The following is a 12,128-nucleotide window of genomic DNA, read 5'->3' as shown; positions in this document are numbered from 1 at the left end:
TTGTCTGCTGAGTGTCTTTGAGCAAGTCACTTAATGTCTGCATAAGCTTCTTCATCTGTAAAATGGGGATTCAGTCCCTGTTCTCCCTCATACTTCATCTGTCAGAAAGGAACTGTCAGACATGATTACCTTATATCTACCCCTGCGCTCAGAACAACGCTTGCCACATATTACGTGCTTAGCAAATTATCATCATCAACATCGATGTTGTTTCTACAGAATTTGGTGACAGATTGACTCTGTGGTTGACTAAGAGAGATGAGTCGAGGATAATACCAGGATTAAGGGCTTGCGAGACAGGGAGGTGGGTGGTGCTGTCAACAGTAATGGGAAAGTCAGGAGATGGCAGGATTTGGGAAGATGAAGAGTTATATTTTGGACATGTTAAGTTTGATGTGACTGAGAAACATCCAAGAAGAGATGTCCTGAAGGCAAAGAGGAAGTTTAAGACTGCAGAGAAGGAGAAAGTACAGGGTTGGAGATGTAGATTTGGGAATTATCTGTATATACTGAGTTTTGGGTCTTTTAGTGAGCATTTTTTTTTTACAAACCACCAAATATAAAAGCTTTTGCTTATTTTCTTCCATGTCTTTCAGATTATCATTAAAAAGAGGGAGCCGTTAAACTTCGGAGTCCCAGATGGCAATGTGGGCTTTTCAAGCAGACTAGCAGCTACACAAGATATTCCTTTTATTCACCAATCTGTGAGTATGTCAACTGGATAAAAATAATTTTCAGTGAAACAAATAATTTTAAGGCCCGTGCCCTACTCAGGTACTTCAACAGAAAATGCTGCACTTGGGAGGGAGGGAAAGGGAGGGAGAGAAGAAGTGAGGGAAAGGAAGATAGCTTGTGCTTGGGAACAAGCAGAGCTGAGCCAGGAGTAGGAAGTCGTGGGGAAAAAAGGGAAGGAAGTAGTAGAATTAGAATCACCCTTTGGGCAGAAGCTGAAGTCACAGTTTTAGGAAGGAAAGGAAAAGAGACCCATTGTCAACAGTCAGCTCACTAATCAAAGAGAGCTGGGCCCTGGTTCAGAGCACCCAGCGAGGATGCTGACTAGGCAGTGGGAGGGACGCTAACTAAATCTGTATGCCCCCAATTCCTCACCCCGGGTGCTCAAAAAATGCTGGAAAGCCTGTCCTTGGAAACTGATGATGTAGGTTGGTTGCAGCTGATCGAAGGGGTCAGAAGATCCAAGAATAGATATCTTGGTCTTTTCTCCCTCATGTTTTGTCCCAGCAGTCCCTTCCCCAATGATGATGGAGTGAACGCAACCTTCTTCTCTGCTTTACCCGCCTTGGTCTCCCTTTTCCTGGCTCAGGTGTACTTGTCCACAAGCACGAGCAGGTTAACCGTCCCACTCAACCACAAAACTACCGCAGGAGGAGTTAGTCCTGTTGGCCGGAATCCAGACGTGGTGGAAATCTTCCGTCAGTGGTACGCTTGGTTCCTGGGGCCTGGCTCACTCCCATAGGCAGGCTCTACTGCAGAATCTGGGAACGACAGAACAGTTTGCGGCAAGGGGACATTACAGCGTCAGCAGCAGTGATGTTTATTGAGTGCTTCCTCACGCAGACTACTAAGTGCTAGGCAGAATACACCAGAAGCAAGAGTGGAGTTGAGCCATGCTGAACTGTCCTGTCTAACGGTCTGCTCTTTTCAGTCCCATGATCCTCAAAGCAGCCTAATGCTAATGGTTGGAGACTGCAAGAAGGACGGTCTCTTCAGTTCTAGGAAATGAAGCGAGTTAAGGCTCGTTCGTGGTTTAGCGAAGGTCTCCATCATGTACAGAGCCTTCTGTCCCTTCACCAAGTGTCTCTGTCACATGATTTCCCACTTAACTTCCCCACTTTCCCACTTAAAGGTATAGGGAAAGGCTCAGAAAATGGGAAGGATTTATAGGAAAGATGCAGCAAGTGAATTGGATGGAAAGACAGAAACCTTTTTGTCCCAAAGTAGGGTTACAGTAACATAGTTGGGTCTGTTTCGTAATAATCAGTATTCTCAGTAGTGAGTTGACTTCAGATAAGCACCGTTTCTGCCTACGAGTTCACAGTTTAAGTAAGCTGTGTTGCTTTTGTTTGTTTAGGTGAGCCACTATATCCATGAAAGCCGTGTGGGTTTTTAGCTGATCTGTTTTGTTATCGATTCTAGCCTGAACTAGGAGACTTGGATACCTGGCAGGAAAATACAAATGCCTGGGAGGAAGAAGAGGATGCTGCCTGGCAGGCGGAGGAAGTTCTGAGGTAACTTTATAATGTTCAAAATAATTTTAAGTGCTGCCCTTGATCTTCATTGTCAAAAAGGAAGGGGAAGTAGTGTTTGTCTCTTGGGTTGCTGCCTAGCCCTTTGATTGGCTAGGTGGTGGAGGTGGGCACCAGGCTGCAGTTGGTACGATTGTTAATCGGGGACTGTTTGCAGTGGCATGGAGTAGCAAGGCTCAATCATTCATCCATTCAATTGTATTTATTAAGCGCTTACTGTGTGCAGAGCACTATACTAAGCACTTGAGAAAGAACAATAAACAATGACAATCCCTGCCCACAAGGAGCACACAATATAGAGGGCGGGGAGACAGACATCTGTGCTGCTCATTGCAGCTACACCTGTTTTCACTCCTATTGATTTAGACGGCTGAGCCAGCCGGAGAGACCAAACCCAACTGTGGGGATGACAGAGTCACTGTGCGGGGGCCGGGATCACCTACGGAACAATGCTTCTCCGTGACATCTTGCGTCGGAACAAACTCTGGGCATCGTATTTCTTCCAGTGTTTCATAGTTTCCTTCTCATTACTCTTAGACCACCTTGCCATCATTTCCTTTATAACTTACTTCCTTTACGATTATTGGTTTTGAGCACTGGAAACTGCTTGTTTCCTTTCCTTCCCATCCTTCCTTAATGATTTCTATCTATGACTGTGGCTAGTGCTGCTGCACCTTTCTTTTCCTTTTCTCTTTTGAATAGACTAGTCACATTCTCTCTACTGCTCCTTTGGTGTACTTCACCTACTACTTCATGTTGCTATGTTTTCCTTTCTTCTCAGGAACAAACATGTTTAGCACTTTTTAACAACTACAAAATGGCAGGGCATCTAAACTTCTACTCATCTTGTGCCTTTTCAGTTTCACTTTATTTGGGATTTAATTTCAGCCTTTTTTTTGAAGCCCACATTATTTGCCTCTACCACCCCCTCCAGATTCTTGTAGCGGTCATCTACCGCCCTCCCGGCCCCACTTCCAACTTCTTTAACGACTTTGACCCATTCCTCACCTTCCTTCTCTCCTTCTCCATGCCGACTCTGATCCTCGGAGACTTCAATATCCACATGGATATCCCTAGCGACTCCTCTGCCGCCCGCCTTCTATCTCTCCTTGACGCTGCCAACCTCTTCCTCCACCCCACCTCACCCACTCACCAACTTGGTCATACCCTCAACCTCATCATCTCCTACCGCTGCACTGTGTCCACGCTCACCAACTCTGAAATCCCTCTCTCTGATCATAATCTTCTCACCTGCCTCCTCACTCACACTCCTTTCCCCTGTAAATCCGTATTACTCCCTCACAGAGATCTCCACTCTCTGGACCCCACCCATCTTTCGGAGCGCCTCACACCCCACCTTGCCGCCCTCTCCTCTCTACCCAGTCTTGATGATCAGATTACTGCTCTCAACTCTACCCTTTCTACTCAGCTAGACTCGCTCGCTCCCCTTTCCCTTCGCCGCTCTCGCACCACTAACCCACAGCCCTGGATCACTGCCACTGTCCGTCTCCTTCGCTCTTATACTCGAGCTGCCGAACGCTGCTGGCGAAAGTCTAAACACCATGCCAACCTCGTTCACTTCAAGTTTATCCTTTCCTGCCTTAACTCAGCCCTCGCCTCTGCCAGACAAAACTATTTCTCCTCCCTTATTGACACCCATGCCCATCACCCCCGCCAGCTCTTCCATACACTCAACTCCCTTCTCAGGCCCAGGGTTCCTCCCCCTCCTCTTTCCCTCACCCCCAACGATCTGGCCTCCTACTTCATTAACAAAATTAAATCCATCAGGTCCGACCTCCCCAAAGTCTCTTCCCCCCTTTCTCCATCCCCCCGGTTCTCAACACTCTCTGCTACTCTCCCATCCTTCCCAGCAGTATCCTCAGAGGAACTCTCCTCCCTCCTCTCAAGTGCTACTCCGGCCACCTGTGCTTCTGACCCCATTCCCTCTCATCTCATGAAATCTCTCGCTCCATCCCTTCTCCCCTCCTTAACTTCCATCTTCAACCGCTCACTCTCCACTGGTTCCTTCCCCTCTGCCTTCAAACATGCCCATGTCTCTCCCATCCTAAAAAAAACCTCTCTTGACCCCACCTCACCTTCTAGTTATCGCCCCATATCCCTCCTACCATTCCTTTCCAAACTCCTTGAACGAGTTGTCTACACGCGCTGCCTAGAATTCCTCAACAACAACTCTCTCCTCGACCCCCTCCAGTCTGGCTTCCGTCCCCTTCATTCCACGGAAACTGCCCTCTCAAAGGTCACCAATGACCTCCTGCTTGCCAAATCCAACGGCTCATATTCTGTCCTAATCCTCCTCGACCTCTCAGCTGCCTTTGACACTGTGGACCACCCCCTTCTCCTCAACACGCTATCTGGCCTTGGCTTCACAGACTCCGTCCTCTCCTGGTTCTCCTCTTATCTCTCCGGTCGTTCTTTCTCAGTCTCTTTTGCAGGCTCCTCCTCCCCCTCCCATCCTCTTACTGTGGGGGTTCCCCAAGGTTCAGTGCTTGGTCCCCTTCTGTTCTCGATCTACACGCACTCCCTTGGTGACCTCATTCGCTCCCACGGCTTCCATTATCATCTGTACGCTGATGACACCCAGATCTACATCTCTGCCCCTGCTCTCTCCCCCTCTCTCCAGGCTCGCATCTCCTCCTGCCTACAAGACATCTCCATTTGGATGTCTGCCCGCCACCTAAAGCTCAACATGTCGAAGACTGAGCTCCTTGTCTTCCCTCCCAAACCCTGCCCTCTCCCTGACTTTCCCATCTCTGTTGACGGCACTACCATCCTTCCCGTCTCACAAGCCCGCAACCTTGGTGTCATCCTTGACTCTGCTCTCTCATTCACCCCTCACATCCAAGCCTTGACCAAAACCTGCCAGTCTGAGCTCCACAACATTGCCAAGATCCGCCCTTTCCTCTCCATCCCAACCGCTACCCTGCTCATTCAAGCTGTCATCCTATCCCGTCTGGACTACTACATCAGCCTTCTCTCTGATCTCCCATCCTCGTGTCTCTCTCCACTTCAATCCATACTCCGTGCTGCTTCCCGGATTATCTTTGTCCAGAAACGCTCTGGGCATGTTACTCCCCTCCTCAAAAATGTCCAGTGGCTACCAATCAATCTGCGCATCAGGCAGAAACTCCTCACCCTGGGTTTCAAGGCTGTCCATCACCTCGCCCCCTCCTACCTCACCTCCCTTCTCTCCTTCTCCAGCCCAGCCCTCACCCTCCGCTCCTCTGCCGCTAATCTCCTCACGGTGCCTCGTTCTTGACTGTCCCGCCGTCAACCCCCAGCCCACATCATCTCCCGGGCCTGGAATGCCCTCCCTCTGCCCCTCCGCCAAGCTAGCTCTCTTCCTCCCTTCAAGGCCCTACTGAGAGCTCACCTCCTCCAGGAGGCCTTCCCAGACTGAGCCCCTTCCTTCCTCTCCCCCTCGTCCCCCTCTACATCCCCCCATCTTACCTCATTCCCTTCCCCACAGCACCTGTATATATGTTTGTACATATTTTTTACTCTATTTATTTATTTATTTTATTTGTACATATCTATTCTATTTATTTTATTTTGTTAGTATGTTTGGTTTTGTTCTCTGTCTCCCCCTTTTAGACTGTGAGCCCACTGTTGGGTAGGGACTGTCTCTATATGTTGCCAATTTGTACTTCCCAAGCGCTTAGTACAGTGCTCTGCACATAGTAAACGCTCAATAAATACGATTGATGATGATGATGAATCTGCCGATTCCATTCAGTTTATCAGTATATCATCTTTCTTTATACTTTACCCGGCTTGGATTAATCCTTCTGCTTCAGTTAAAGACACTAAGCAGTATTTTCCTGGATGTTGACGATCTTGTTATCTTTTTGAATATAAGCACAAGTTGTCTTAATAAGTACTTTTCAAAACGACTAGCTGCACCTGATTTAGTTTTCTGCACAGATTATCTGTAGTAGCAGTAGTAGTAGTAGGGGTAGCTCTTTTTTTTTCCTTGCTAGCGAGGTGGTCAAAGAGTAGTGAACAGGAAACTGTGAAACACTGGAAGAAATACAATGCCCAAAATTTGTTCCGATGCAAGATGTCATATTCCTCTCTATAAAGTCAGTTCCAACACACATTTTAATCATTAGAAGTTGGGTTGCTGCTGTTTCCTGTCATTTATCTCCGATTTTGTATACATTAATAAGAATGATGCAGCACTGTTGCCTATTTCTCCCTCCTCATTCCTCTTCACCACATTACTAAAGAAAATCTTACTTGATGTATTTCCTTGACTGCATTATTTGACTTCTTAGGAAGCATTTTGCCTTTCTGCTTGCATACATTATCTCTACAAATAAATACTTTAAAAACATTTATAACTTTTCACTATTTTCTACTTTCCTATTTACTTCTTAAGCCCTCCCCCCCCCACCTTACTTAGATTTTTGTCTGCTGTCTGCAGTGTGCTCTTCACACATTGTCTTTCACCATGTGGAAAGTATAAATATCTCAACTAGTATTTAATAGTCAACAGACTGTCCAGTGATGGCTGGCTTGGGCCACATCCTGTACTCTGCTGTGTTCTTAGGAGCCAGCATTTTAAAGCGTTAGTGAGAATTTGATTTTTTACCATTGGCAATAATTCTTGTAGCTTTATATCTTACTTCGATAATGAGTTTCTAGACATTGTATAGAAAATGAAATAACTGCTGCACGGTACATTAATACATCAGATTTAGAAACGTGCTTCATAATTGTCAGACAGATCCTACCCAGGGTGACTTATTAAATTGGGTAATTAACCCATAGATGCTTGGGTGTACCTTTGGTACATGGACCTTCCAAAACACCAGATTTCTTTTCTGGAAGTTCCTGGAATTAAGACCACTGTGGCAGCGATCAATTTACATGGAATTCCTAAATTAATCTTTACCAAGAATTGCTAAAGTAATGAAAAGATTTGGGAATTCTCTGAACTGTGTACCAGTACTGCAATGTAGAGTGATCATTACTCCACTGAAGTCTTCCAGCTCTTCATGATTTCCATAACTGTCCCTCAAATTCTCCCTTCATAACTACCTACCCAAAAAAGAAAAAAAAGGCACGCACCCATTTCTGAGATTCACAAATTTTTACCTCCTTGGATATACACTCGGCACTAGCTCTCAAACTCATGCTCACATTCAGGCTTCTCTGTAAAAGAAAAAAATGAACTGTCTAGATTTGGCTTGGTGCCCTCAACGCTGCGGACCACCCCCTTCTCCTGAAAATATTAGCTAACCTTGGCTTCACTGACACTGTCTTATCATAGGTCTCCTCTTATCTCTCTGGCCGCTCATTCATCAGTCTTGTTCTCATGCTCCTTCTCTGCCTCCCTCTAACTCTGGGAGTCCCTCAAGGCTCAGTTTTGGTTATCATGATTATGATTATTATTAATAATCGTATTTATTGAGCACTTGCTGAGTGCAAAACATTGTACTGAGCACTTGGGAGAATAAAATATAACATCAGACACATTCCCTGCCCAGAACGGCCCCACTTCTAGTCTCCATCTACACCCACTCCCTTGGAGAACTCATTCGCTTTTAGACTTTTAGACTGTGAGCCCACTGTTGGGTAGGGACTGTCTCTATATGTTGCCAATTTGTACTTCCCAAGCGCTTAGTACAGTGCTCTGCACATAGTAAGCGCTCAATAAATACGATTGATGATGATGATGATTCGCTCCCATGGCTTCAACTACCATCTCCATGCGGATCATTCCAAATCTACATCTCCAGCCCTGATCTCTCTCCTCTCTCATTTCTCACATTTCCTCCTGCCTTCAGGACATCTCTACTTGGATGTCCCTCTGATACCTCAAACTTAACATGTCCAAAGCAGAATTCCTCATCTCCCCACCAAAACCATATCATTTCCCATTACTGTAGACAGTACCACCACCATCTACCACCACAAGCCTGTAACCTCGGCATTTTTCTCAATTCATCTCTCACATTAAAACCACCAATCTGGCACCAAATCCTGTCAGTTGGTCCTTCATAACATCACTAAAATCCAGCCTTTCCTGTCCATCCAAATAATAATAATAATAACTGTGGTAGTAAGTGCTGACTATATGTCAAGCACTCTACTAATATCTGGGGTAGATACAGGATAGTCAGGTCCCACATTGGGCTTACAGTAATAATAATAATAATGATGATGGCATTTGTTCGCACTTACTATGTGCTAAACATTGTTCTAAACTCTGGGGTAGATACAAGGTAATCAGGTACACAGTCTTAATCCCCATTTTACAGATGAGGTAACTGAGTCACAGAGAAGTTCAGTGATTTGCCCAAGGTCACACAGCAGACAAGTGGAAGAGCTGGGATTAGAACCCACGTCCTTTGGCTCCCAAGCCTGTGCTCTTTCCACTATAAGCCACGCCGCTTCTCTTACCGTAGGCGGGAGAACTGGTTTTGAATCCCCATTTTGCAGATGAGGGAACTGATGCTCAGAGAAGTTACTTGCCCAAGGTCACACAGCAGACAAGTGGCAGAGCCAAACTGATACCATCATAATTATTGTGTGTTTACTAGGTGCAGAGAACTGTACTAAGTGCTTGGGAAAGTACAGATTTAGCAGACGTGTTTCCTGTCCATAACAAGCTCACAGTCTAATAATAATAATAATTATGGTATTTAAGTGCTTACTATGTGCCAAGCACTGTTCTAAGCACTGGGATAGATACAAGGTAATCAGGTTGTCCCACATGGGCCTCACAGTCGTAATTCCCATTTTCCAGATGAGGTAACTGGGGCACAGAAAAGTTAAGTGGCTTGTCCAAGGTCACACAGCAAAGTGTGCTCTATTTATTTATTGCTGTATTTTACTTGTACATATTTACTATTCTATTTATTTTGTTAATGATGTGCATCTAGCTTTACTTCTATTTATTCTGGTGACTTGACGCCTGTCCACATGTTTTGTTTTGTTGTCTGTCTCCCCCTTCTAGACTGTGAACCTGTTGTTGGGTAGGGACCGTCTCTATATGTTGCCAACTTGTACTTCCCAAGCGCTTAGTACAGCGCTCTGCACACAGTAAGCGCTCAATAAATACGATTGAATGAATGAATGAATGAATGAATTTATTTATTTTTTGCTCTATTTTACTTGTACATATTTACTATTCTATTTATTTTGTTAATGATGTGCATCTAGCTTTACTTCTATTTATTCTGATGACTTGACACCTGTCCACATGTTTTGTTTTGTTGTCTGTCTCCCCCTTCTAGACTGTGAGCCCGTTGTTGGGTAGGGACCGTCTCTAGATGTTGCCAACTTGTACTTCCCAAGCGCTTAGTACAGTGCTTTGCACACAGTAAGCACTCCATAAATACAACTGAATGAATGAATGAACAAGCAGCGGAGCTGGGATTAGAACCCTCCTCCTTTGACTCCCAAGCCCGTGGTCTTTCCACTAAGCCATGCTGCTTCAAAAGGGAGAAAGAGACATTACTATTAATAAATGCGTAATTTATGGTGCATAATTTAAAGATGCATATGTATGTGCTGTGAAGTTGGGAGTGGGGCGAATAGCAAATGTCCAAATATCCTAGTGCATAGGTGATGCAGAAGGGAGAGTGAGCCAGGAGAAAAGGGGATTAACTGGGGAAGGCCGCTTGGAGATGTGACCTTAATCATGCTGTGAAGGTGGGGCGAATGGTGGACTGGCATATATGGATGGGGAGGGAGTTCCAGGTTAGGGGAAGGATGTGGGAAAGGAGTTGGTGGTGAGAAAGATGAGATTGGGGCACAGTAAATAAGCTGGCATTGGAGGAGTGAAGTATGCAGGATGGGCTGCAATAAGAGATCCAGGAGGTGAGGTAGGATGGGGGTGAACTGACTGAGTGCTTTAAAGCCAATGGTAAGAAATTTCTGTTTAATGCCAGGGTGGATGGGCAGCAGTTGGAGGTTTTTGAGGAGTGGGGTGACATGAATTGAACGTTTTTGTTGATAAATGATCCATTCAACACATCGAAGTATCGATTGGATTGGGGTGAGACAGGAGGCCGGGAGGTCAGTGAGGAGGCAGATGCAGTAGTCAAGGCAAGATGAGTGCTTGGATCAGCATGAAAGCAGTTTGGATCGAGAGGAGAGGGCGGAAAATAGCAATGTTGTGAAGGTAGAACCAATGGGATTTAGTGACATTGGACATGTGGGTGGAATGAGAGAGATGAATCGAAAACAACGCCAAGGTTATGGGCTTGTGAGGACGGGAGGATAGTGGCGTTGATTACAGTGATGGGAAAGAGGGGAAGGACAGGCCTAGGGTGGCAAGATAGGGAGTTCAGTTTTTGGAAATGTTTAATTTGAGGTGTCGGCTGGGCAGGCAAATAGATATATCTTGAAGGCGGGAGGGAAAACGAGATTGCAGGGAATGAGAGGAGATGTAGATTTGGGAATCATCTGCATAGAGATGGCAGCTGGTAATCCAAGCATTTATCCTGTCATGCCTTGATTATTGCATTAGCCTCCTTGCTGACCTCCCTGCTTCCTCTCTCTCCCCACTTCAGTCCCCACTTCAGTTCACTTCACTCTGCTGCCCAGATCATTTCTCTTAAAAAAAAACCAAAAAAACCTTGTACTTCATGTTTCCCCACACATCCTGTTGGTTGCTCATCTATGTCCTCATCAAACAGAAATTCATTACCTTTGGCTTTAAAGCACTCAATCATCTTGCCCCTATTACCTTACCTCTCTGATTTCCTGCTGTACCTCAGTCTGCATAGTTTGCTCCTCAAATGGCAGTACTCACTGTAACTCAAGGTTTTCGATATCACCATCGACCCCTTGCCTGTGTCTTCTTTCTGGCCTGGAACCTCCTCCTTCATGTCCAAACAGTCTCTCCCCACCTTCCAAACCTTGTTAAAATTTCAACTTCTCCAAGAGGACTTCGTCAACTAAGCCCTCATTTTACTTTCTCCCATTCCTTTCTGCATCACTCTTGAACTTGGATTTGCGCCCTTTATTCACCCTCAGCACTTATGTGCATATCTCCTGGAAACATTATCCCACTTTGGTTTCACTGACTTCATCCTCTCCTGCTTCTCCTCCACTGGTTCCTTCCCCTCTGCCTTCAAACATGCCCATGTGTCTCCCATCCTAAAAAAACCCTCTCTTGACCCCACCTCACCTTCTAGTTATCACCCCATATCCCTCCTACCATTCCTTTCCAAACTCCTTGAACGAGTTGTCTACACGCGCTGCCTCGAATTCCTCAACACTTACTCTCTCCTCGACCCCCTCCAATCTGGCTTCCATCTCCTACATTCCACGGAAACTGCCCTCCCAAAGGTCACCAATGACCTCCTTCTTGCCAAATCCAACGGCTCCTACTCTATCCTAATCCTCCTCGACCTCTCAGCTGCCTTCGACACTGTGGACCACCCCCTTCTCCTCAACATGCTATCTGACCTCCTTGGCTTCACAGACTCCATCCTCTTCTGGTTCTCCTCTTATCTCTCCGGTCGTTCATTCTCAGTCTCTTTTGCAGGCTCCTCCTCCCCCTCCCATCCCCTTACTGTGGGGGTTCCCCAAGGTTCAGTGCTTGGTCCCCTTCTGTTCTCGGTCTACACTCACTCCCTTGGTGACCTCATTCGCTCCCACGGCTTCAACTATCATCTCTATGCTGATGACACCCAGATCTGCATCTCTTCCCCTGCTCTCTCCCCCTCTCTCCAGGCTCGCATCTCCTCCTGCCTTCAGGACATCTCCATCTGGATGTCCGCCCGCCACCTAAAACTCAACATGTCCAAGACTGAACTCCTTGTCTTCCCTCCCAAACCCTGCCCTCTCCCTGACTTTCCCATCGCTGTTGACGGCACTACCACCCTT

General features: G+C 46.1%; 1 protein-coding gene across 3 annotated transcripts in view; it reads left to right on the top strand.

Annotated features, from left to right (window-relative positions):
- The window catches only part of EBAG9 (estrogen receptor binding site associated antigen 9), a 43,451-nt gene that overhangs the window by 22,801 nt on the left and 8,522 nt on the right, over positions 1–12,128 (top strand). For 2 of the 3 annotated variants that reach the window (XM_038745572.1, XM_038745573.1), the window contains exons 5-6: positions 597–704; positions 2,155–2,246. In XM_038745572.1, coding sequence (XP_038601500.1) covers positions 597–704; positions 2,155–2,246 — 200 coding nt within the window. Of the gene's footprint in view, positions 1–596; positions 705–1,321; positions 1,438–2,154; positions 2,247–12,128 lie in introns of all 3 variants that reach the window. The other variant, XR_005450385.1, reaches the window with a different exon arrangement.

The sequence above is a fragment of the Tachyglossus aculeatus genome, chromosome 4 (genome assembly GCF_015852505.1).
Source record: "Tachyglossus aculeatus isolate mTacAcu1 chromosome 4, mTacAcu1.pri, whole genome shotgun sequence".
NCBI lineage: Eukaryota > Metazoa > Chordata > Mammalia > Monotremata > Tachyglossidae > Tachyglossus > Tachyglossus aculeatus.
This window is presented reverse-complemented; position numbering and strand designations above follow the sequence as displayed.